Here is a 25609-nt window from a genome sequence, read left to right as displayed (position 1 = left end):
TCATTTTCAATTGGTCTCTGTGTTGTTGATTGCTCCCAGTGATCAAGATTTGCTGAGTGGGAGGGGGGAGAAGCCTCAGACTCACAGGCAGAGAGGACTTGACCCACACAGGCAAGGCAGGCAGAACTGCTAATAGCATGATCTAATAGAAGCTTCAAATTCTCTTCTGCTTACAAATCCTCTTCCCTCCAGTCAATGCAAATTAACTTATTCTTTGATAAGAAAGGCTCCATTCCTTAATCTCTTAACTTTTTTTTAACATGCCACACCTTAAAAATGCATTCTATCCATGGACTTCTCCCATTGAAAGACTATATTACCCTGAAGTCCATCTCTCTATGATTAGTTAGTTCTTCTCAGAACCTCCATTTTCAAGAAAACAACTAGTTGAGCCATGTTTTCATTTCTCGTTCCATTCCTGATTCTTTTTTTTTTAGGTTTTTTCAAGGCAAATGGGGTTAAGTGGCTTGCCCAAGGCCACACAGCTAGGTAATTATTAAGTGTCTGAGACGGGATTTGAACCCAGGTACTCCTGACTCCAGGGCTGGTGCTTTATCCACTATGCCACCTAGCAGCCCCCATTCCTGATTCTTTATACATTCTCCACCATCCTCACCATGTACACACTTTTTCAACTTCCTTTTATATATTATTATTTTCAGATTTAAAGCTTCTTGAGGCCAGAGACTGTTTGATTCTGCTTTTTTTTTTGTATTTGTTGTTTTGACTTGTAAGCATGTCTGTTTAACCCCCAAAACATTCTAATTGGGTTCATGACTGTTTAGTGTCTTGACTTCATTAGATCATATAGTTCTTGAGAATGGGGGACTGTTGCCTTTCAACTTTACACTCCCATGAATTATCTTAATGCCCTGTGTCCTTTTATTCAGCCAGAAAGAGCTCGGTACTTAAAAAAATATTGCATGGCTTTCATATATATATGTGTGTGTGTGTGTGTGTGTGTGTGTGTGTGTGTGTATGTATATATATATATATATATGTAATTGACAAATGTTTGACATTCCTTAAACAAGGAATAATAACTCTCATTCCATAAGAGAAGAGATTTAAAATGAAAAAATTCCTGGGAGAAAGAATAAAAGGATTTAAGGGATAAAGTTTTGGAGACTTCCAGAAGTCTGATATTCCCACAGAGCATGAGAAAGAAATAAAGCCAAATCTATGACCATAACAATAGCTCAGTCAACACCCAGCCCAGTATTGTGCAATGACCCCCCAACCCCACTTTCTCCCTTGTGCCAGCTTTTAGTGTTCAAAGTGATTGGCTTGGGTCACTTCCAAATGTTGGTTCTTTAAGTACCCAATACTTTGGCCATGTCAATTCAATACATCATGTTTACATTGTCTTACTTTTGCCCCTGGAAAAGACAACATGGCTGCCTGGTCAAGCTGACCTGAAGTCAGCCAGTAGCCCCATTAATCCAGTGTAGTGAAGTCCTGATATCAGGAAGTCCTCCAGGGTCTCCTACTGACTGAAACTCCCTTGAGATAGAGGAAAGCTTTGGGTGGGTCATGAAAGAGCTCTTTAATTCTTAGGGCTTGAAATTGGTTTAGGTAGCTGAGGTAAGTGGTGAGGCTCTTCAGGAAGAAAACAGCTAGCTTACTCTTGGATGGTGTCAATCAGATTCATGATGGGAACTGGACAGGACCAAGCAGACTCTCAAGGCTGCTTCTCGCCCGAGAATTTCTATGAAAGCCATACTCTGAGTTGTAGATCACAGGTACCAGATGATGAGGAGGGCACCAAGTATAAGAAGCAGGTAGAACTGGGAAAGTCCAAAGAGTTAATAAAAAATAAAAAGGGGGAGGCAGGGACAATGAAAGTAAATTTTATCTACCCAATTCTGTCAAAGGTTGTCCTTGACCCACTTGCCACCACTTTTCTCCCTAGTCAGAAATTCTTAACACAATTACATAGATTTAGAGCTAGCTAAGACTTCAGAGTCCTTCTAGCTCAATTTCTCTGGGTTAGGGAACAAAAACAGAAATTATTTGCATGAAATCATTGCAAAGTGCAACTATTATAGGGAGAAAGTTCAAATATTGCCCTTTCCCATTAATACTCCAATATTAGTTTAATCAGATTAACTAGTCATAGAAGCAGAACCATGAGGTGATTAATACAGGTTAGGAAAGTTGGGAGAATAGCAGGATGGGTATAGGGTCAGAGACTTCCAAAAAAAAGGGAGTGATCCAGAATATGAAATGCAACTCAGAAAGGGAAGTCTTCTGAGAAACACTGGATAACAAGGTGGCATAGTTTTGAATATGGCACCGAAGCTGAAGTCAAAATGACCTGAGTTCAAATACATCTTTGGATGCTTATTGGCTGTGACACCTCTGTTAGCTTCACAGTTTCCTCATTTGTAAAATGGGCATAATAATAGTTTTTACTTCCCAGGGTGGTTATGAGGCTCAAATGAAACACTTAGCACAGTAGTAGATGCTGTATAACTGTTAGTACTTATCATAATTATTATTATGTTGAATTACATATAATTATTAGATTATAGGGGATCACAGAAAGGCATCAGGAACATTGGAGAGAGAAGAAAGGAAGAATCCTAAGCAAACTTCACCTACACTTTTTCTGTTCCCCTGGAAGATTGCTCTTTAAAAGGCAGAAAGACATAAGAGCTGGAATGACAGCGTCAGACCTAGAAGATTAAAGGATGAGATTTTGAGGACACTCTTACCTCAAAAACTTCATTCCAGGTAGGGTTCAAGTTCCTGCACACGGTCTTGCTCCGGAAACTTTGGAGGCCAATTGTCACCAGGGCATATGGATCTGACTTGCCCTTCAACCCCAGGAAGCCATCCTTTCGTTCGAGTTTCTCAGCTGCCAATAAGTGTACTCTGATAACGCCCTGAAAAATACACACACACACACACACACACACACACACACACACACACACACACAAACACACACAGAAAGTTGAAAGAAACTCTCTAAAAAACAAAGCAATTAGGAAGTGTCTCCTAGTATTTGATTCTTTTTTTAGGGTTTTTTTTTTTTTTGTAAGGTAAACGGGGTTAAGTGGCTTGCCTAAGGCCACACGGCTAGGTAATTATTAAGTGTCTGAGACCAGATTTGAACCCAGGTACTCCTGACTCCAGGGCTGGTGCTTTATCCACTGTGTATTTGATTCTTAATCTCAAGGTAGCTTCTTTCCCAACACCTATAGTATATTTCTACTGTTATCTGGGCCATATTTCAGGACTTTAAATTTATTTTAATACCTATTTAAGACATCTCATGGTAGGCACATCATTTTAACTTTCTAGGCCTCAGTTTCCTCACTTGTAAAATGAAGAGATTAACCTAGATCATCTCTGACTGGAATATCTTCTAACTCTAATATTCTATGATTCCATGATTATATATTTTGGGGCAGTAGAAAGAGTGCTAGGCCTGGGTTTGGAAGACTCATCTTCCTGAGTTCAAATCTGATCTCAGACTAATTGTGTGACCCTGGGCAAGTAGCTTAACCCTGCTTGCCCCAGTTCCATATCTGTAAAATGAGCTGGAGAAGGAAATGGCAAACTACTCTAGTATTTATGCCTGTAAAGTCCCATATGGGGTCACAAAGAGCCAGACTTAACAGAAAAATGAATGAAAATAAATGATTATATTGGGTCATCTGAAGGTCAAATGTCCAAAGTTTTTTCCATGTTCACTTTTTCTCCTTAATGTGATCTTTCCTCCATTATCTACACTTATCTAAATACTTTCAATTCAGGATGCAGTTCAAATTCTAGGCCTTATGAATGGGAGACACTGAATGAATATTTTTTTTAGGGTTTTTTTTTTGCAAGGCAAATGGGGTTAAGTGGCTTGCCCAAGGCCACACAGCTAGGTAATTATTAAGTGTCTGAGACCAGATTTGAACCCAGGTACTCCTGACTCCTGGGCCAGTGCTTTATCCACTGCGCCACCTAGCTGCCCTGATGAATATTTTTTGAATCAAATTCGATTTCATGAAACATTCCCTCTCTTCTCCAGTAGCAAGAAGAATACCTTCAAAATACTGTCTATAACCAGAGAGGAAACTGTGGAGTTTAAATGCAAACCAAAAGCTTACTATCTTCAATTTTTAAAAGTTGTCTTATGTATTATGTCATTTTTTTCTCTCTAATATTTTTTTTCTTCTGTTTGGATTTGATTGTTCTTTTGCAACATGATCAATATGGATCTATGTTTAGCATAATTACACATGTATAATCTGTATTAAATTGCTTTCTGTCAGGAGCGGTAGGGAGGAAAGGGAGGGAGAGAGAGAGAAAAATGTAAAACTCAAAACCTTGTCAAAAAAAAGACTGGTAAAAACTACTGTTGCAGGTTGTTAGAAAAACAAATAAATAAAAATGTTTAAATTGAAAAAAAAGAATACTTTCAAGGAGGGTGGAGGCCTTCAGGATTTTATACTGCTTTCAACCAGAATGTCTATTATTTGAGAGAAGGGAACCTCACTAAGTGGGGTTGTCCATCTCCCCCCACACACACACAAAAGCTTTTCTAACCAATTGATTCACTTTTTAAAATCAGCCAATTCTACTTATGTTCCCTCATTTGTCCTACCAACTGGAAATACACTGAAGAAGCAGTATCAAAAGATTAATTTAGTTAGGAGACCTTTATTATAAATCACATTCCAATTTGGCATTGCTTTCTTGACTTTAACAAAAATCTCAGTGGCAGTTTAGTTTTCCTAGGTAATTTTGCCTGCTTAGGATAAACTACCATGAGGTGGCAGTGATGCTTCAGTTCCAAAGTTCCATAGATCAGTCTTAAAATACATAGCATAACTTTGGCCTTTTCTACTTTTCTTTTTTTAAATGAGGAGAAATCTTTATCAAAGTGACTAAACTTTAGAGAACAAATAAAGAACATTTTTCATTTGGTCTAGGATGTAATCTTTCTAATTGCTTCAGAATATCTTGCCTATGGTCACATAGCATCTGTCATAGGCAGAGTTGAAACTGTTTTATTTTCTTTATGGGGAAATGTTATGCCTTTATCAAGAAAGAGGTGGAATAAATCACAATTTCCTCTATCCATAAGGAAAAATGACAAGTGGTAATTTGTTTTGTTTGACTGTACATGTTTGTAACTGGAGTTTTATTTTTCTTTCTAAATGGGGGCAAGTGAGTGGGAGGGAAAGAACACAGATTTTTGCCAGCTGAAAAAAAATTTAACTTTAAAAAATAGCAGGTATGACTAAACTAATTTGAATTTGTGAAGGTGTACACAGAAAGATAGTGAATTTCAGTTCAGGGAGGGAGGAATGTCATTATGTTGTCCTCTTCTGTGCTTATGATTTTTTTTAAATTTATTTGAGGCAATGGGGTTAAGTGACTTGCCCAAGGTCACACAGCTAGTGTCTGAGGCCAAATTAGAACTCAGGTTCTCCTGACTCCAGGGCTGGTGCTTTAACCACTGCTCGATCTAGCTGCCCCATGCTTATGGGCACTACTCCTATAATGTTTAGTGTGGCATGTGACAGTTGAATGAGAATCTCTGCTGGGATAGGTAAGACAGGCAGTACAGTAGAAAATTTATTGTTGTTCAGTTGTTTCAGCAGTTTTCTTGGTAAAGAATCTGGAATAGTATAATAGTTCCTTCTTCAGCTCATTTTACAGATGAGGAAACTGAGGCAAACAGGATTAAGAGATTTACCTAGGATCACACAGCTAGTAAGTGTCTGAAACTGGATTTGAACTCAGGAAGATGAGTTTTCCCTGTCTTCAGGGCAAATTTGATCCATTGTGCAACTTTGAAATAATATCTCACTGTTAGTGGGACACTACTTGCTACCCTGTATTAACTTAATACATTTTAACTTGTTTCTTAATTGTTAATTGCTTGCCTTCTCAATGGGGAGGGGAAGGGGAGTCCCGAAAGGGAAGAAAGGAGAAAATTTGGAACTCAAAATTTTTTTAAAAATGTTAAAAATTGTTTTTACATGTAATTGGGAAAAATAAAATATTAAGCATATATTTTAAAAGTTACATAGAATGAGGATATGTAGAGAAGTTATACACATAATGATCATCTCAATAATACATTGAAGAATTGAATTATAAGCTCAATTGTTAGGATTGTAAATTGGGAGTTTTAGTTTAAATATGTTTATTTTTCAAAAAATTTCTCTTATTTTAAAAAACCTGAGTAGGCAATTTTCTTTTGATGTTCTTTATACTAGATAATAAACAGTAGTATCATGATATTTAAATAAGCAGTTGTATCCTTTTAGCTGTTAAAATTCTCTGGTTTAAGTGAATCTGATTGGATAACCTCCTTAGGTTAGGAGGTAACAAAACTTCTAAGGCAGTTGGACCAATTTTCTCTTTCACTTTAGGGACAACATCTCACCTAGATAACCCTGTATTTCAACTTTAGTCATATTCACACATACTCAAGAAATGTTTCAAGTTGGAAGATACATTAGCAGTTCCCTTGTCCAGCTCTGTCAAGGTAACAAACAGTCCCAAAAGTGATGCTCCTTGGTCAAGATAAGATAGCCAGAAAATGTCAGGATTTAAGAGCAGTTCCTCTCACAACAGATCTAGTGCTCTTTCCATTATATCACCATATCCTTGAACTTTAGACACAGGAGAACTAAGAGGAGGAACATATAATTCAAAAGAATAATAAAGAAGACAAAATGGTGGCCAAAGATGAACATTCACTGTGCACATTTTTGGTAAGTAGACAGGTGGTATAAAGAAGAATGTTGTCCAATAAGAACTGAGGTACCACTGGAAGGAAATTCCCTGAGAAGGACAAATAAAGCAGCTATGGAGACTAAGAAGGTAAATAAAGTAATGAAATAAACAAACAGCAGCTTCAGAGAAGGGGGAGAGTAAGAGATATTTGCCAAGGGATAGGTATTGAATGAGGAAAACCTGAGTTGAACTGATGAAGTGTAAGGATGGTTGATTAGCTCCAAGGGTCAGAGCTCACAACCTTCCAAAAAGGAGATACTGTGGACAGAGAGAAAAAAGACCTGACATTTCCTCATTCCTTTCCTGCCCAGGTGTGCTGCGTTTCTCACTTAGTAAAATCTGACCAGGTAGTGAACCAAACAGTATCCCTCACTAGGAAGCCAATAAGTTATTTTTCCTCTGTTTGTCTGCTGGCAGATCAAAAAGGATAGTTTTACATCCCAGTGTGATTACCCAAGGGAGCAAAGCAGCAAGATGGTATAGTGGATAAATGCTGGGCTTGGAGTCAGGAAGACCTGAGTTCAAATGTGACCTTAGACACTTACTAGCTGTGTAACCCTGGGCAAGTCACTTAACCCTGTTTACCTCAGTTTCTTGATTTATATAATGAACCACTTTAGTATATTTGCATAGAAAATCTCAAATGGGGTCACAAAGAGTTGGATATGATTAAAAATGACTCAACAACAAATGACTACAAAAGATCTCTGGTCATATAATAAAAAAAAAGTCCCCTAAGTTAAAGGGTAGCTTCCAATTTATAGAGGCATGGAAAGACTTAGATGAATTGACTGATGCAAAATGAAGGAAGAAGAGTCAGGAAAACCACATATATGACTAGGTCAATGTAAGCAAAAAAATTGAATTCTGTATTTGTAATGATCAAGCTTGACCTTGAAAATAAGAGAAGCAAAAACCCATCTCCCTCCTCTATTTACAAGAATGGGAGACTATGGGTGTGCAACACTGTACACATAATTAAATACAGTTGATGTGTTTGCTTAGTTTTGCTCCACTGCTTTTTGTTCTTTTTATTTTTATCCATTTTTCATTATAATAGATGATTCTCTAGGTTGGAGAAAATGGAGGGTTAAATCTGGGGGATAAAAATGATATAATAACAAAAATAGCAATAAAATTTTAAAAAGGAAAGTAGTACTTTTCCTTCCTTGTGAAAGAGCTATTTTTCTCCATTGTCTTAGATAAATCGAAGCATTTCTTTCTTGCACAAAGGAACCAAAAAGGGAGTTTTCCCAATTTACACATGGAGAAACTATGTAGAGCTTCCCCCAGCATTAGCCTGGTCTACATCTTGGACCGAGAGCCCTGTGCTAAGCCTGGTTTCTTTTCCCCTCTCTGTAAAGGTCTGAATTGGACACTCACACAAGGAAGCGGAAAGCGAAGGTTGGTTATGTTCATCCCTTTCTTCACAGGAATGGTCACTCTGTTTGGCAGCACAAGGTGGGCAGCGATGAGGTCTTCAAACATGCTGTCTGACACATCACTGAGGGGGCAATAGGAACATAAACTGTGATGGTGATGGTCATGTCCATCACAGGTGATATACTTTTATTTCAACACCACACACCCTCTGATCCTCTGAATTACAAGGAAAATACAATCATTACTATTATGATTATGAAATTTGAGGTTGCTTCAACTTGTGGATTATCCTTGATGCCCTGTGACCTCTTATCCAACTGCACATAGTCAGTTGTCCAATCAGAGCCAGACAAAAGAGAACATCAGGGTACAAGGAGAAAAGAGTATGTCTAAGAGTGTGACCACTTTTCTTTTTCTCTTTCCTTTCTTCTTCCTTTTCTTTCCTCTCCATTTCTCTTCTCTTTTCTTTAAAAACAAACAACAAAAAAGTAGACTGGTTTTTCTCTATCTCATCTGGGCTAAAATGTAGAAACTACTGAGTAGCATGGGAGATTTTTAACCTGCTTCCCTCTCTATCCTGGGCTGGTTTGCTGCTCCTTAGGTAACTTAGTGGTCTCTTGCTTCCAGGGGCTCAAAATATTAATACTGAATCTGGTTCAGCAACCAAATGACATATAACTCTCTGAAGCTCAGAACTCTTGAGCTGACTTCAGTCTTCTGGGTAGCTGGGATTACAGGCATGTACCACCTTCCGTTATATCAGGTTGATTTTCAAAGTGAAATATAAATGTTTTTAATTTTTCCAATTTGCTTCCTTGATTTCCTCTAGTATAGATAATAAATTATTTATATTCATAATAATTGACATTAAAAATAGGAAAAAGCTCTATAAGAGATAATTGAAAAAACAACTTCAAGCCAAAGTAGGTAGAAGTTCAATATTAAGACAGATGCCTTGGGAAAATTTACTCTAACCTCTCCCATGTCTCCATGTTAACTAGCCATAGGACCCCTGGCATGTAATTAGACCTTACTGACCTGTTTCCTCATTTGATAGTAGAATAGTAGAAGAATGAGATCCTATATATACATGCTTTTAATGAATACATGCAACCATACATACAAAATGCATGTCTGCATCTGTGCATGGTTTCACACATGTATGTGAATATGCATGCATAATAGTCAAGTATCAGGGTAACTCCTAGGAACAAGGTTAAATTTAGGGGCTTAGAACTTCCCTATAACTCATCTGCATCCTCAGGACTGAGAGTAATATGACTGAAGTATTTACCTACTTGGCATAGAATCATAAAATAATAAACTTAGGGTTGGAAGGGATTTCTAAGGCCATTTACTTTCATTTACAGGTGGGGAAACCAAGGCCCAGAGGATAAAAATGATTTGCCCAGGGTCACCCAGGGCAGTGATAATAAGAGCCAGGATAGAAACCCAGCTCAAATCCAGAATTTTTCTCCACAGGGAAAACAGACTGAAGAATTTAGAGAAGGGATCGATTAACTGTTTTTTTGGGGGGGGGGGGAGGGAAGGAAGATGATAATAGTGTCAATTTGTAAGGGCAGAGTCAGGAAGCAATATAGTAAGTAAACAAGCTTAGTTTTTTTTCTTTTCTTCAGACCCAAACTCCCTGAAATGGTAGATGCCATCCCCCTTTCTAAATATGGTACAGCATTCTCATTCACACTTCCAACTCATGATAGTCTTCTCTATAAGTTATGTACCCCTATATGGACTGCTCCTACCTAAACTACCTCTGCTGATTGTCATTGAAAGAGTAAGGAGGAAGGAACATTTCTCACTGCATTAAATAAGCATTTGTCACCATTCCCTCTAATCCTCCCCGTGTCCAACCCCACCCTATTAAACTCCAACAGAGCAGATTGGACAGGAGGAACATTCAGGAAATCATAGGGCATAGATGAACAAAGCAGGATGGGGAAACAGACTTAAGGGTATTGCTGCAGAACAGGATTTCAGAAGAAACAGAATGGCATTTATCTTCTGCCCTGTAATATAATTTATATGGTAGAGTTGCTCAGACCAAGAGTAAATGATTTTGGTCACCATGAATTGTGGTACAGAAGATAAACCATCCACAATGTTAGATTTTCCCCTAGGTCATTCTGTTCACATGGATTTAAAAAATTAAAAGGCCATTGAGGACCTAGATCATTCTTAAATTTCACTGACCAATAAGGTTTTTCCTAAGCACAGCAGAAAACCAGCCCAAGCCAAGGGAAGGTTAGAATTTGTAGCTTAGCACTATGTAAGCAAATTCCAACCTATTCTGGTCCAACCTGTATTTCTCAAAGAGGCATGTTTAGATTAAATGGCTTCTCAGCTTCTATAGAGCAGTAAATGTTTTTTCAATGGAGCTACCAAAGAAGAGTATGAGGTTAGTAACCCATTCAATTGGAATCTTCTATCCTGGCAGTCTCTGAGGGATGCCATTTCTCCAGTACTTCTTTCCCCTGCCCCATCAATCCCACTCTGTAGTTTCATCCCTTATGTCCTTATATATCCTTATAGTGAGCAAGCCATGGGGTGAGGGTAGGGACCACATTTCTCCTATTAGCCAAAGAGATACTTGAGGTCAGGGCCCATGATTTCTCCTTTCTCTGTATACCCTCATATCCAGTAAACATACTGCTTACACAGTGGATGTCCAGAAGAGACTTTTAAGTGGGGATGGAGGGAGTTGTTAGTTGTATTCATCTCTCATATGAAGAAACAAAAAAGGGATTTGGGGCTGAGTTTTCACTCAGACTTTACTCAACTTCAAAGAATCAGAGGCAGAAAGTGATCTCCAAAAATCTGATTGTGCTGGTCTCTTCTAGGACAGGATGGATAAGAGTTCTCCATCTTTATTTTAAGATCTGTAACCTCAAGAAATCATAGGATATGGGTTGTTGCAGTTTGTCCTTCTAAGACATCAGAAAGGGGAAGTCATGACTTGAAAATAAATTGAATTTAAGTGAGGGAGGAGCTGTGCAAAGTCACTGACCTCACTTTCTCTTCAAATAAAATATAGATCAGGATGAATGGAGATGGCTCCTAAAAAAGATCATTTCATCCAGGTTCCTCATTTTACAAATAAGATTACAGAACTGGGGATGGTCCTCTATGCTTTGGACAGTGTTGGCTCACAATAGGTGATTAATAAAAGCCCCCTATTAGGACAGTTAGATGGAGTACTTGCCCTGGAGTCAGGAGGACCTGAATTCAAATCTGCCCTCAGACACTTAATATTTACTTAGCCTTGTGACCTTGGGAAAGTCACTTAAGCCCATTGCCTTGCAAAAAACAAAAAAAATAAAATAAAATAAAACCTTGCTATTTTGACACTAAATTCTGTGTTCTCTCCCCATTCCCCACTGTCATATTGCTTCCCTGTTTGAATCTCAGAAGTAGTGTTTTTTTTAAAGTGATTTCCAACAAAAATGCTTAAAGCGCCCAAAGGGAGTCTCAGTAAGCAAAAGCCCAAGTTGAATCATAAAACAGAGTGAGGTAGTGAATTAAACTCTGGATTAAGGGTTAGGAAACCCTTTTTTGAATCCTCTTTCAGACACTTAGTAGCTAGATAACTCTAGAAAAGTTACTTAATCTCTTTTTGCTTCCATTTCTTAAGAATCAAAATCTTCGAGGGTCTCATCCAACTCTAAGTCTGTCATTCTTCACAAAAATACTGGATTAGTTGGTCATTTCCTTCTTCAGTACATTTTACAGATGAGAAAACTGAGGCAAACAGAGTTGAGTGACTTGTTCAGGGTCACCCAGCTAGTAAGTGTTTGAGGCCAGATTTAAACTCTGGTCCTCCTGACTCCGGACCCAGCACTCTATCCATGATTCTATGACTCCAGATTATGAGGCTCATATTGTTCTTCATGAATGGAAATGAATAGAACCGTTGCTGGCTGCCTAGATGGAAAGATGACTGTGAGAACTACCCAGACAGCCTGTTTCCTCCAAGGCAGGACTAGTATTGACTTGAAGACAAAATATCAACAAGATGCTATAGAACCAACAGCTGGACTTGACCCAAGGGGACCAGGTTTGCATATCACTCTAATTCGGAAAGTTGTCACAAGGGAGAATGTGAGGTGGGGGTGGGATGGGGAAACAACCTTGCACAATTAGGCTGAGTAGTGAGTTATTGTGCGGCTGCACAGCTGTCTGGGTTGCTCCCTCCTGGCCCTGGGAATAGGTCTCTAAGAGAGAACTGGTGTCCAGCACTTACTTGATACCTGGAGCATCAAGGAGGTTCATCAAGCCAGTCCAGTTTATCTGTAGGTGCTACAGAGACCAGAGGAGAAATTAGTCACTTGAGAGAATGAAGAGAGGCTATTCAATGAACTGAGGGAAATAGTCCCCAAAACAAACCAGCATGGAAAGAGACAAAGCACCAAATATAAAACTTTAATCTACTATGTTAGAGCCTTGATCCTAAAGAATAAACCTTAGAGGGAGAGAGTCTCCATGCTAAATGGATGTAGGGAGGAACAGAAGGGTCACCTTAAGTACTGACCACTATATTTTATCCCCAGTGCTTAGCAGATGCGTGGCACCCTTCATAGATGTGTTTTTCATTCATTTACTCTCCATAAAGGGTACATAGTCTCAACATGTGATAGAGAATGAGCTATGTTTCTATATGAAGGTATGTCAAATGAAGCCAGTATATTTCGTTTCCTCCCTACTCTCTAAATCTCCAATTTTTGTTCTTTCTTTTCCTGGAGATATACTGGAATAACCATTTCCTTCTCCCATAAGTCTCTTCTCCTGGATATTCTCTGCCCTGATCATTCCCTTCCTAGAGATTTTCCCTTCCTGGACAGTTCTAGCTTATCTGAAAATAAGAGTCAACAAGCCTAGCTCCTCTGATACTGTCTCTACAATATACAGGAAAAGGTATATATTTTAAAGGTGTAGGAGTGCAAGAAAAATACTTTAAAACATGAGGTGCGACATTATAGCAGGCTGTTCTAAAATAGGGAGAGTTAGAACATTCCAATATGCATGTAACAGGCATTTACACCTGCAGAAAGTGACCCTTCTTATAGCTGACCAGATGTGTGATACATAATTTGGACAGAGCAGAGAGGATTAACTGCCTCTCTGATTGAAGGTATGTGTGCCTCAGTTGTTCTTTAAGATGATGAAGCAGTTTCCTTCTTGGCTGCTGAGCAGGAATTGCTGGTGACTCACTAGATATTTAAAAGGGAATGACTACACCTTAAGACTATATCAACTGAGCTGATGGGGAGAAGGGGAACACATCCTACCCTTGCTCAAAAGCAGGAGGGTAACTTTGATTATGCCCCTGCTGAACTCCCTGTGACATTCAAAGTCAACATGTTTCCTAGACCCTAGACCCAACCCATATTTCTTTCCTGCTATGCTTTTCCTACCCTCTATGTCTGTAGTTTAATCCTCTAGTATCAGGCTTCATCAGCACACTTCCTTCCAAAAGTACAGGGCAAGGAGAGGATAAGTCAAGCATCTCTCACTTTCTTTAGTTTTTTATAAGGATCTCAAGGACAAGAAACATGTCATCCCTACAATAATGGAATCTCAGAAGTGAAAAGGATCTGTCAATTCCCATGATGTTAATATATAGCAAGACTTTATTTAGTATTTACTATGTGTTTTGTGACAAATGCTTTAAAAATATTGGCTCATTTGATAACTTATCATATATATGATAATTAATGAACCCTGCTACTATACCTTGGACAAGAGGTCCCTGCTTGAACATTTATTCAAGTAACAAGGAACTTACTACTTAAGAAGACAATTTCCAGGAAGGATGTTCCATTTTGAATATCTGTATTATGACTTTAACCCTTATACTAATATGTTTTTCTGCAATTCTTCACTATTTGTATTCTGCAACCTATAAAAATACAGAATAAACTTGCCATCTTTTTCACATGATATTTAGCTAAAGGTCACATTACTTTTAAGCTTTCTTTTCTTCAGGCTGATTCTGCCCAGCTCCTTCAGGTACCTCACGTCTAGAGTAACTATAAGACTCTTCACTATTCTGATTCTGGAATTACATGAACTTGTCAGTGTCTTGCTTACAAGGTGATGTAGTTGTAGTCTGATCAGCATAAACTTCTGGATTTTCCTGTCAGGTGAAGGAACAACTGCTGCCACTAAGGGAACCTTACACCCTCACCTCCCTCCTTTGGGCTGAGTGCTTTACTGTTTGAGGGCTCAGATAATATGGGAGTCAAAAACTCCATTTCTTTAATAAGATGGAGGTACACCAGACCTTATCATCTGACCTTCCTCTATACTTTGTGGTCTACTAGCAGTACTATCTTAACCACTGATGTATTCTAAGGGCCTCTGGACCTTGCCATTCACCCTGGTGAGGCACTCTTAGAACTTATGAACCCTTTCTCTGTTCTACAGCCTAGCTTTCTTTGATGTGTGATCTTTTCCAAGGAGAGTGTGAGTTCCTTGAAATCTGGGAATGTCTTGCTTTTTCTACTTCTATTCCCACAGCTTAGTATATGTTTGGTACATAGAACAATGCTTCATTCATTCATCCCATCATTTTAGCAGTGAGGAAATGAGGGCCCAGATATGAATGTAATTCTCCCATTTGTGTTCTTCAAGGCCTAGCTCAGAATAAAGTACTCAATAAATTTTGGGAATTATTGTGATGTCCCTTTCTATTGGTCAATTATTCACTCACATCCACCCTACCCCCAATCCCGAACTTACAGGTTTTTGAAGAAAAAATATAGTAACAGCTCCTACAAATGGCTTATCGAAAAGGAGAGGCTCAAGAATCACACGAAGCGTGCCCTGTAACTATGATATACAAAAAACAAATGTCAAGTGAGGTTCAAGATCTGAGCCCTGGCCCTTCACCTTAGATCATCACCAGATAGTCTCCAGCCTTTACCCATCATCCTTTGCAAACTTAGCTAGTCTTATACTCTCTCTATTGATCTACAAGTCTTATAATGTCATGATTCTTACTTCTCTCTCATTATAGAAATTCATCTGAAGTCATTTTCCCCCTATCCTATGTACTGTATCCATGAATGGAAGTGAATATTGGCACCAAGTCCCATGTGGCCACTAAGTAAAAGAGGGTACAGAAATTTTACCAAGTTGCCTCTACTCCTCTCCCATTCTTCTCTCTACTTCTCATCTTCATGGTCTTCCCTAGATCCTCATGACTCAGGACATCAGCCTCAACCCAGACAAGAGGTTCAGAAACATTGCAAAGCTAGCCTTTGTTTTTTAATCCATTAACTGTTGAGATTGGATCTGTTTTGCAAGTTTCCTTCACTACTTCGATTGGTTTTTCGTGCTTTTTCCTACTCTTACCTTTCTTCTAACTAATCTTTGGTCATTTCCCCTCCAAAAGGATTCTCCACAAGCTCCATGGATAGTGAGTACTTCTCTAAAATGAACTTTAAAAAAATTTTTTTTTAATTTGGAATTTGTCAGACCTCCACAAATGTGAACATTTCCTCATTCTCATGTGGACTATGGAAATTTTCTCTGTGTTCCAAACCCAGAATAATTTTCAGGACATGAGTTTCTTCTCTATATACAAGCAAACTCTCATCTTTGAGTCCTCTGCTCCTTTCCCTCTTCTCTTACTCCCTTCCATGTGGCCCAAGAAAATACCTACCTGTATCCCATTCACCCCAGCAGGCATTTTTTGTATCTCCACTCTGATCTCACAGTCTCCTATATAACTGAAAGGAAAGAAGGAAGAATATATGGCATTAACCCCAGTGATTCACATGGTTTTGTTCTAGCTCCACCCATGGAATTTCAGAATGCTGGAGATGGAAAAGGCCTTCAGGTCAGGAATTCTAGTGGTCATCTAGTCTATTTCTTGAAAAATCTCCTGGGATGGCATGCTCTTTGGCTCTAATTTTAGGAAGTTTTTCCTTATATCAAGCCCAAATTTTTTCCCCTCCTTCTTTTTTCCTTCATGGTTCAAGATTTTATTTTTCTTAGGCTTCTAGTAACAGCACTCACCTCCTCCCCACTGGAACTCTGCCCCAGGTACCTTATCTCTGATGGGCAAACTTTTGCCTTTATCTCCAGGGGTCCTGTTTTCTATCGAATTAACTATGCCATCTCTACTTAGACCAACAACTCCAACTCCTCTTCCCCATCAGTAACTTGAGTTCTACCACTGAGACCTTCAGTTTTACAGATGAGCTTTGCCTTATCTTGCTGAGACTCAGATTCTATGCATTAGAGTGCCTATAAATAAAACTAGCTCTTTGGGGGAAATTGCATATGCCATAATTCTAAATTTAATCCGTATTATTAAAATTTCCTAAATCATTTTCTTAAGTCTAGACATTTAACAAAACAATACATCAAGGCCTGACTTGTAGCATTTGCTAATTTCTTAAGTGTAAATATATTTCATTTGCTGAAAATTTAGCAATCATCTTTCAAAAGACAGTGAACTGGCTCTAGCACACCCTTCATTCTATGCCACTTTTTGAATTCTACCCCATTTCCCTGATTCAGCTTCCCTTTATGTGTTTTCTTTCCTCTTTAGGTTAAAAGAACTTTGCTGATGCTGAGCAAAGGGAGCAGAACCAAGAGCACATTATACACCTTAACAACATTGTGAGATGATCAACCTTGATGGAAGCAGTTCCTCTCAGAAGTTCAGAGAGCTAAGACAGAGCTAAGACAGAAAAGTTCAGAGAGCTAGGAGACCAGCTATGGACAATGCCATCCACATTCAGAGGAAGAAAAACAAAACACAACACAACAACAACAACCAAAAAAAAAAAATAAAACAACCCTCCAGAATCTGAATGAACACTACATTCACTTTTTAAAAATTTCTCTTATGTTATTGTTTCCTATCTCATGTTTTTTTTTCTTTTCCCTGAATCCTGATTCCTCATACAGAAAAGATCTAATCTGTAAGCATGTTAAATACACAAGATTCACTTGACTATTCCCTGCTGAGGGGAGGGTTTGGGAAGGGAAGGTGGAAGGAAATTGTACAACTTCAAAATATGCATATGCATGGGAATGAATGTTGAAAAACTTTCATAACATGTAATTGGAAAAATAAAATAAAATATCAATTGAAAAAAGGTATGTAAGCTCCTTGGGGGCAGGGACTGTCTTGATTGCTTATATTATTATCTCTATCCCTTAGCACAGTTTAAGTATTTTTCAATTAGTCTGTCCCTCCTGCTCTCTTCCTCTTTCTTTGATTCCTTTCCTTTTCCCTTCACTCTCTGCCTCCTAGGCTAAAATCAGGACCCACAAAAAAGCTAAGAGACTACCGTGGTTCTAAAGATTTAGGGATAATTTGGGAGAGTGAGGAAATTAGCAGATGAGAGGCTGTGCATATGTGGCCCAGTAAAATGAACTTCATTGATTTCACAAGTATCAGAAAGAACAAGTCTGAGAAGAGGTCCCCTTACACAATAATAAAGAGCCAGTGAAATGAGAAAGCACAATAAGATCCAAATAGGACAAATTGTATTTGTAAAAGACTCAAAAATCAGGAAGGGGAAGTTAATACAGAATAGGTTATATTACAAAAGCCTTGCAAAAATAATTGTAGTACATATATATTATTTATGTAATAGCATATTCCCTAATTATAAAGACACTATGTCAATATTTGTACAGAAAATCAGGCCTACCATTCTTATAATTATAATGTTTTACGGGAATTAGACAATTAATGGTCAACACAGGATTAGACCAGTCTACCTCAGGGCCCAGGCAATCCAACACCACATTCAACCCAGATTAAGGTACACGGCAAAGTTCTCAGAAAAGTCTTAAATAGAAGGCAAAGGGAACATTAATTAGATTACTAGACCATAATGAAGATGAATGTCTTTTGCCCTTATTAATGCAAATAAATATCTAGGAACCAAAACACCTCAAAACTCCAGGAGAAAGTAGTTTAAAAGAATTAGGGTAGGTTGTTTTTTATTAAGAATGGAAGCTAGATGATTAGAAGGAATTTCTGTGGGTATGCATTAAAGGGTCTCTGTACTTGATCCAAATGAGGCCCTGGGTACATCATAGGGGAACTAACAAATAGAAAAAAAGACTCTCTTTATTAACAAGAAACAGAAATGGGACCTCTGAAGTCCCACCCAGTCTTAAAATTCAATGACAAAATATTACATAAAATAAAATCCTGCTTCTCTGAAGAATGAATGAAAGTGTTGCCTTCTGCCCTTCTGTCCAAAGGTGAAATATGGCATGAAATATTGTTGACCTCAAGGGATGTGTTAGTTTTGCTGAACTGTTCCTTTTCCTCATTCTTTTTAATTCTTTATTATAAGGGATGAGTTGATGGAGAAAAAGAGAAGGGAGGCATAGAGTCAGAAATGGTAGTGGAGTAAAAATAAAAATCTAACAGTACAAAATGATTATTTTCCAAGAAATACAAGAGCTGCTTTCAAGATCCTATGTTCTGCTTCCTTCCATTTCCTAGTCAGTGCATCATCACCCTGACTAATACTCAATTTAAGCACCTGGATTGTTTGTATTTAATGTATGACTCAAATTGTCCTCTCTGTGTCAATGTTTCCATATTAAAGTTTCTATATAACAGTGTCTCTGTGTCCCTGGTTTTGCACAGTCTTACACAGTGCCACACAGCTAGATGCTTAGTAAAAAACATTTGGACTTGAAAATGTTGACAGTCTAAAAACTTAGATTTCCTTCTACTGTATTCCTTTCTCAGTCTGGGATGGGTTTTTGGTAATATTAACAGGGGAAAACTCTTTTCTGTGGATAAAATTCACTAGTGACCCATTCAATATTGAGAGCATGGATGGGTTGAATGAGCCTCTGATATGTTTAGATGGCTTATGGTCCTCAAAGAGACTTTTAAAAGGACCTGAAAATTCTATGATGTCCAATGATAGTCAAGAGGCTATTCCTTATCACTGAACCTGCCTACTCTGAGTTAAGGTCACCTCAGAAATGTTTTAAAAGAAGGTTGATCTAGAGGTCCCATGCAGTCCTAAAGCTTGATAATAGAATATTACAAAAAATAAAATCCCATTTCTTCGGAGAGTGAATGAAAGTGGCAAATGATAGATCTATACAGTAATAATACGGGTTTTGGAGTCAACAGACATGGTTCAAATTTCAATTCCAAGACTTACTAGCTCTATGGTGCTTAATCTCTCAGAAGCCTTAGCATCATATCTGTAAAATGAGAATAATACTTACAATACCTATCTAACAGAGTTATTATGGAGAAGCATTTTCTAAGCTTTCAGGGTGTATAAATTTTGCTTTCCAATATCTACCCACTTTTAAACAAGCAGCACCTCCTTCATTGCCATGCCACAATCATTCTACTGCTTTTTAAAAAAAATTTTTTTTTAACACAACCTTCACTCACATACTCACAAAAATCAGCAGTAAGGCTAAATGCTTAGAAAGTTTTTGGTTTAACTGAGGAGGCAGCTCTTAGTTTCAACAAAATATCCTTTTTTTTTTTTAGTTTTTACAAGGCAATGGGGTTAAGTGGCTTGCCCAAGGCCACACAGCTAGGTAATTATTAAATGTCTGAGGCTGGATTTGAACTCAGATACTCCTGACTCCAGGGCTGGTGCTCTATCCACTGCACTACCTAGCTGCCCTGAAATATTCTTTTTGATGGGGAAAATAAGATAGAACAAGAATGGAGATAAATATATGAATGGAGATGTATGAGAAAATAAATGTGAGAGCTGAAAGTGGAGTGACCTATTATTACTGACAATCTCCAAAATGAATTGAGACATACAAAAAAGCTGAAGAAAAGAAAATGGGGGGAGACACTCCTTGAGAGTAAAAATTGCCCCCCCCCTTTTATCCCCAGTACTTAGTATAGTGCCTGGAAAACAGAAGGTATTTAATAAATGCTTTTTGAATGACAAAAACTATGTCTTAAATAAGAACTAGCAAGGGAAATACCTTCTCCTTGGGGAAGAAGATACAATGATAACAGTGGCAGGGAGAAGGGAGAATTACCTAACTTCTCATTTGTTTCCATCTTCTCTAGCAAGGAAAATGAATTTTGTCCCTTGATGGACAGAAGAAATGCCATAAAAAGGGAACTTAAGTTTGGGATGGAAAGGATAATGAAAATGTGTTCAGCTCTAAAGGAATTCAAGACTTGAGGTTCAGACAAATATATACCTTAGTATGCTGAAGGAACCATCTGATTTTCTTTTTCTTTTTTTTAATTTTTTAAATTTTATTTAAGGCAATGGGTTAAGTGACTTGCCCAAGGTCACACAGCTAGGTAATTATTAAGTGTCTGAGATAAGATTTGAACTCAGATCCTCTTGACTCCAGGGCCAGAACTCTATCCACTGCACCACCTAGCTGCCCCTGAAGGAACTATCTGTAACCCATGAGGTATTGTGGGAAATTGGAGTGATTTTAGAAGATTGAAGATAATTAAGCTCTGAACTTATTGTTAAAAAAACTGATGTCCAGAGACTACATACTTGGCACTAATTCTCAACAAATTCTAGAAGAAGAAAAGAAAAAATTTTAGGTTTAAAAAAAGCTGAATTGGTCAACATGGATTCATAAAAACAAATCTTAATAAACTAAATTAATTTGAGGGTAGGGTTAATAAGTCATTACACCTTTAAAATCCTGGCCTATTACTTCATTATGGTATGGAGGTAATGCTTGGTTCTTGAAGAACATAATCTAGGTAGATCCTATAAAACCAGAAAGGCTTCAAAGATGGTTCTGGTAGGATTAACTATCCTAAAGATTAGCTCAATTTAGTCCGGAAATGTTTGTTACCAGAAAGTTGACAACCAGTTGTGTATTCTTTCTGGAAAAATAACTCATGAAATTGTCTACTAATATGAGGAAGGATTGAGGTCTGCATCTATGAAGGGTATACTCATACCATTAAAGTTATAAATCCTTAAGTAGATACTAAAATCAATAGAGCATTATACATATAATATAGTTGATTTCTTTTTTTAAATTTTATTTATTTGAGGGGCGGTTAGGTGGCACAGTGGATAGAGAACTGGCCCTGGAGTCAGGAGTACCATAGTTCAAATCCTGCCTCAGGCACTTAATAATTACCTAGCTGTGTGGCCTTGGGCAAACTACTTAACCCCATTTGCCTTGCAAAAAAACCCTAAAAAAACCCCTATTTATTTGAGGCAATGGGGTTAAGTGACTTGCCCAAGGTCACACAGCTGAGCAATTATTAAGTGTCTGGTGTTGGATTGGAACTCAGGTCCTCCTGACTCCAGGGCTAGAACTCTATCCACTGCACTACCTAGCTGCCCCAATATAGCTTGATTTCAACAAAGTATTTCATGAACCCTCATAATAGTCTTTCAGGCAAAATAGTGAAATATAGATTGGATACTTAAACTAGTAAGTGGATCCACAGCTGTTTGAATTCCAAAAAATATTTATTATTCATCACCCAGAAGGCTCTAGTATAATTCCATGAGAATCTATCTTTAGGCAATGAGGTAGCACTGTGGATAGAGTGCTGGGCTGGAGTCTTCTGAAGTTCAAATCTGGCCTTAGACAAGTCACTTAACCTTGTTTGCCTCAGTTCTATATATGTTCCATTATCCTGATAATTAATGGTTCTCCACCCATGTACTCAGTAATCAGAAATTCCCACCCTGCCACACATTCTCAAGGGTTTAATAAGCAAGCACATTATTTTATATGCATTTTCTAGGAGTTTGGTTTCTTCCACCCATCAAAGTGCTCTCAATTCAGGAACCTGGGCTAAAAACAGGAAACATGACACTCAATGAGGGAGTGGTTAGTTTTAGGAATTTTTGGCATTTTTTTTCCATTGAAGGACAATTTAGATCTCATCCCTTTTAGGAAGACTTCCTGGATTTAACCTCATAGTTTATTACTAACCTTATTTGACACTAACTCTTACACAACCCACTGACTCCATTCATTATGGATGAGCATATATTGTTTTTAATATCTACATATTAGGTTAGGTAAGGGTAGGATGCCAGTTTTAATAATCTTAGACTTTGGATCCCCATGATGTCAAGGGAATGACAACTGACAAAAATTTGGGACTGAAAATTTTTGTTTCATGTCAGAAAAACATGGAAGTAAGGAGATTATCTCTGACATTCTTTTTGAAACAGTACAAACTAGGGCCCATATAATAAATCAATTGTGGTACTAAAGACCTCTGGATTTAGAATGAAATGACCTGAGTTCAAAACTCAATCTGTCTATCTATCTGTTTGACTATTTCTCTCTCTCTTTGTCAAAAACACTGAATGACAGAGAATCTCAAAAGATTTTGGTAGCCTAGAATAGGGGATGGCAAACTGTCACCTGAAGGCCAAAACCAGCTACACAATTGTGTTGAGCCTGAGAGTTAAAAATTGTTTTTACATTTCAAAATATTTTTAAAATTGTATTTTAAAATGTTACAATCATTCTTAGTTCTCATTAAAAAAAACAAGGGGCTGCTAGGTGGCATAGTGGATAAAGCACCAGCCCTGGAGTCAGGAGTACCTGGGTTCAAATCTGATCTCAGACACTTAATAATTACCTAGCTGTGTGGCCTTGGGCAAGCCACTTAACCCCATTTGCCTTGCAAAAAGCCTAAAAAAACAAAAACAAAACAAAAACAAAAAACAACTCAGGCAGCAAGCAGGATTTGGTCCTTAGGCTATCTTCTGCCTATTCATGGACTAGAACATGTTCATAGACTAGAACTAGTTCAATAAAATTAAATTTGATGGTGATAAATGTAAATTTTTACATTGAGTTAAAAAAAATCAACTTCACTGGTAAAAAGTGGGAGAGGCCTGGTTATAAAGTAATTTTAATAAAATTTAGGACTTCAAATTTAATTTGATACAAGCACATAAGGAAAGAAAGCTAAAGTTGATTTTGTTGTGGCAGTTATTTCAATCATGTCTGTCTTCATGACCCTATTTGGGGTTTTCTTGGTTTTCTTTTTTCAATTTTTAAAATTTGTTTTATGTTTTATGGTTTTTTCCTTCTCATAGTTTTCCCCATTTGTTCCACTTCTTTTACAACATGAGTAATATATGGAAACATGTTTAACATAATTATACATTTATAAGCTATATTAGATTGTTTGCTGTCAAGAGGAGGGGGAAGGGAGAAAACTGTGGAACCCCAAACCCCACAAAAAATGGATGTTGAAAACCATCTTTGCATATAGTTGGAAAAATAAATACATTTTTTAATTTTTTTAAAGATTGCTTGCCTTAGAATATAGAAAACAGAATACCTGAGTCACTAGGGAAATTTGCTCATCTGCTATAATCCTCATTTTACAGTTGAGGAAACAGAGATTGAATGAGTGAAATGGTAAAGATTGAAGGATAGAGAGAAAGAGGGGGAAAGCAAGGCAGCCGAAAATGGGATGGGGCTTTCTTGTTAAAGGTACTGGATTGGTTTGCCATTTCTTTCTCCAGTTCATTTTTTATATGAGGAACTGAGGCAAACAGGGTTAATGATTTACCCAGAATCACACATAGCTAGTAAGTGTCTGAGAACAAATCTGAACTCAAGAAGAGTAATTTTTCTGACTCCAGGACTAGCACTCTAGCCACTGTGCCATCGAGGTTCCCCAAAGTTGACTTAGGCTGCATTAAGAGAGATATAACTTCCAGAAATAAAGAAACAATAGTCCCTAGTACTCTGCCTTAGCCAGAACATGGTGTGTTCAGTTTAATGACTACATTTTGGGAAATGTCAATAAAATAGTGAGCAGTCCTAGACAAACATGATAGTGAAGGGTCTCCATACCAAAGGAGGAAAAGTTGAAGGACTGGGAATGTTTGACTTAGGGGAGATTTGATTTAGGGGAGACATAATAGCTATCTTATTACTAAGTATTTGAAGATCTATCCAGAAGAGGGAGCACATTGTTTGCCCTGGGATTGGGAAAAAAGAAATAGGTAGTTGTGAAGAAGCAAATTTAAGCTTGATATTTAAAGAATCACTTCCTAGCGATTATTGTTGTCTCATAATAGAATTAGTAGATTCTCCTTATAGAGATCTTGGAACAAAGGTTAGATGACCACTTATAAGATATGTGTTGGAGCACATTCTTTTTTAGGCATGGATAGTACTAGATGGTCATCAGAGTCCCCTTCAATTAAAAAAAATCTATGATTTTTGGGACTCCTGGGCTTCTCTTTACTACCTGTGACCTTAGACAAATCACCTCACATTTTTCAGTTTACTATCCTGATCTGAAAAATCAAGTGACAAGACTAGGTGATTCTAACATCTGCTCAAGTGCCATCTTCTGCATGAAGTTCACTATGCTTTTTTTTTAAGCATAACAACTCAATGAACTTTTACTATAACATGTGCAAATCTTATTAATTCATATAAACTCTCCTTTTTATTCATTATTGAGACAACATTGATGGCTTGAGGTGACAAAGTCAATATTCATAGCAAAACTCTCGGGGTGGCTAGGTGGCTCAGTGGATAAAGCACTGGCCCTGGAGTCAGGAGTACCTGGGTTCAAATCCCATCTCAGACACTTAATAATTACCTAGCTGTGTGGCCTTGGGCAAGCCACTTAACCCTATTTGCCTTGCAAAAACCTAAAAAATTAAAGTAAATTAAAAAAATAGCAAGACTCTTGATAATTACTCTACACACATTACCATGAAGCTCATAGGACTTAAATGAATATAGATTCTAGAAGCATAAACAATAAGAAATACTATTCAGGATTTCTGTAAGCTTTCATTGCCCTAGAGTGTGCATATTTTAAAAATTCAGCAAACACAAAGGTCCAAGAAACACACTACTCACCACCTTCATTAGATGTTTGTTGTTGTTTCATTTTACAAAACAACTCTCTCCCCTACAACTATGACAAATCTCTCATTTTTTTCATCTAAAGAGATTCCATTTCAGGTCTTGAAATTATTGTCTCTACTTCCACTGGGAAAAGACCTCCTTCCACCCTTTCTCCCAGGTAGCTCTGCTTTCCAAAGCTTGTGTACATGCTTTGTTTTGGTTTTCAGATGGTGATCTCATGGATATTGGGAAGTCCTGGTGAGGAACCTCCCTGTAAAAATGCAGATCAGATTGTTCTGCAACTTACAGTCTTAGACTGTTGCCTGGGGGCCTGAATATGTAAGTGAGTTGTTCAACTAGTTACATAACTAGGATATTTCCTTTGAACTCAAGTCTTCCTCTCAAGGCCAGATCCAAAGCAACTATAAAAAGCTTGCTCTTAAATATCTGTTTTCTAGAAAAAGGGTTATTGCTTTCATAGCTAGGGTCTGATTTTAAAAGTAAGAGGGATAGTTTTCTCATTCTTTTTTTTTTTTTAGGTTTTTGCAAGGCAAATGGGGTTAAGTGGCTTGCCCAAGGCCACACAGTTAGGTAATCATTAAGTGTCTGGATTTGAACCCAGGTACTCCTGACTCCCTGG

The 25609-nt window shown here is 37.7% G+C and overlaps 1 protein-coding gene across 2 annotated transcripts in view; it reads right to left on the bottom strand.

The window, feature by feature from the left end:
- ESYT3 (extended synaptotagmin 3) overlaps positions 1-25609 on the bottom strand; it is an 86935-nt gene that overhangs the window by 27893 nt on the left and 33433 nt on the right. For both annotated transcript variants that reach the window (XM_074214865.1, XM_074214866.1), the window contains exons 5-9: positions 15815-15881; positions 14890-14979; positions 12392-12447; positions 8134-8254; positions 2718-2888 (exon numbers count right to left, since the gene is read on the bottom strand). In XM_074214865.1, coding sequence (XP_074070966.1) covers positions 2718-2888; positions 8134-8254; positions 12392-12447; positions 14890-14979; positions 15815-15881 — 505 coding nt within the window. The remainder of the gene's footprint in view (positions 1-2717; positions 2889-8133; positions 8255-12391; positions 12448-14889; positions 14980-15814; positions 15882-25609) is intronic.

The sequence above is a fragment of the Macrotis lagotis genome, chromosome 1 (genome assembly GCF_037893015.1).
Source record: "Macrotis lagotis isolate mMagLag1 chromosome 1, bilby.v1.9.chrom.fasta, whole genome shotgun sequence".
NCBI lineage: Eukaryota > Metazoa > Chordata > Mammalia > Peramelemorphia > Peramelidae > Macrotis > Macrotis lagotis.
This window is presented reverse-complemented; position numbering and strand designations above follow the sequence as displayed.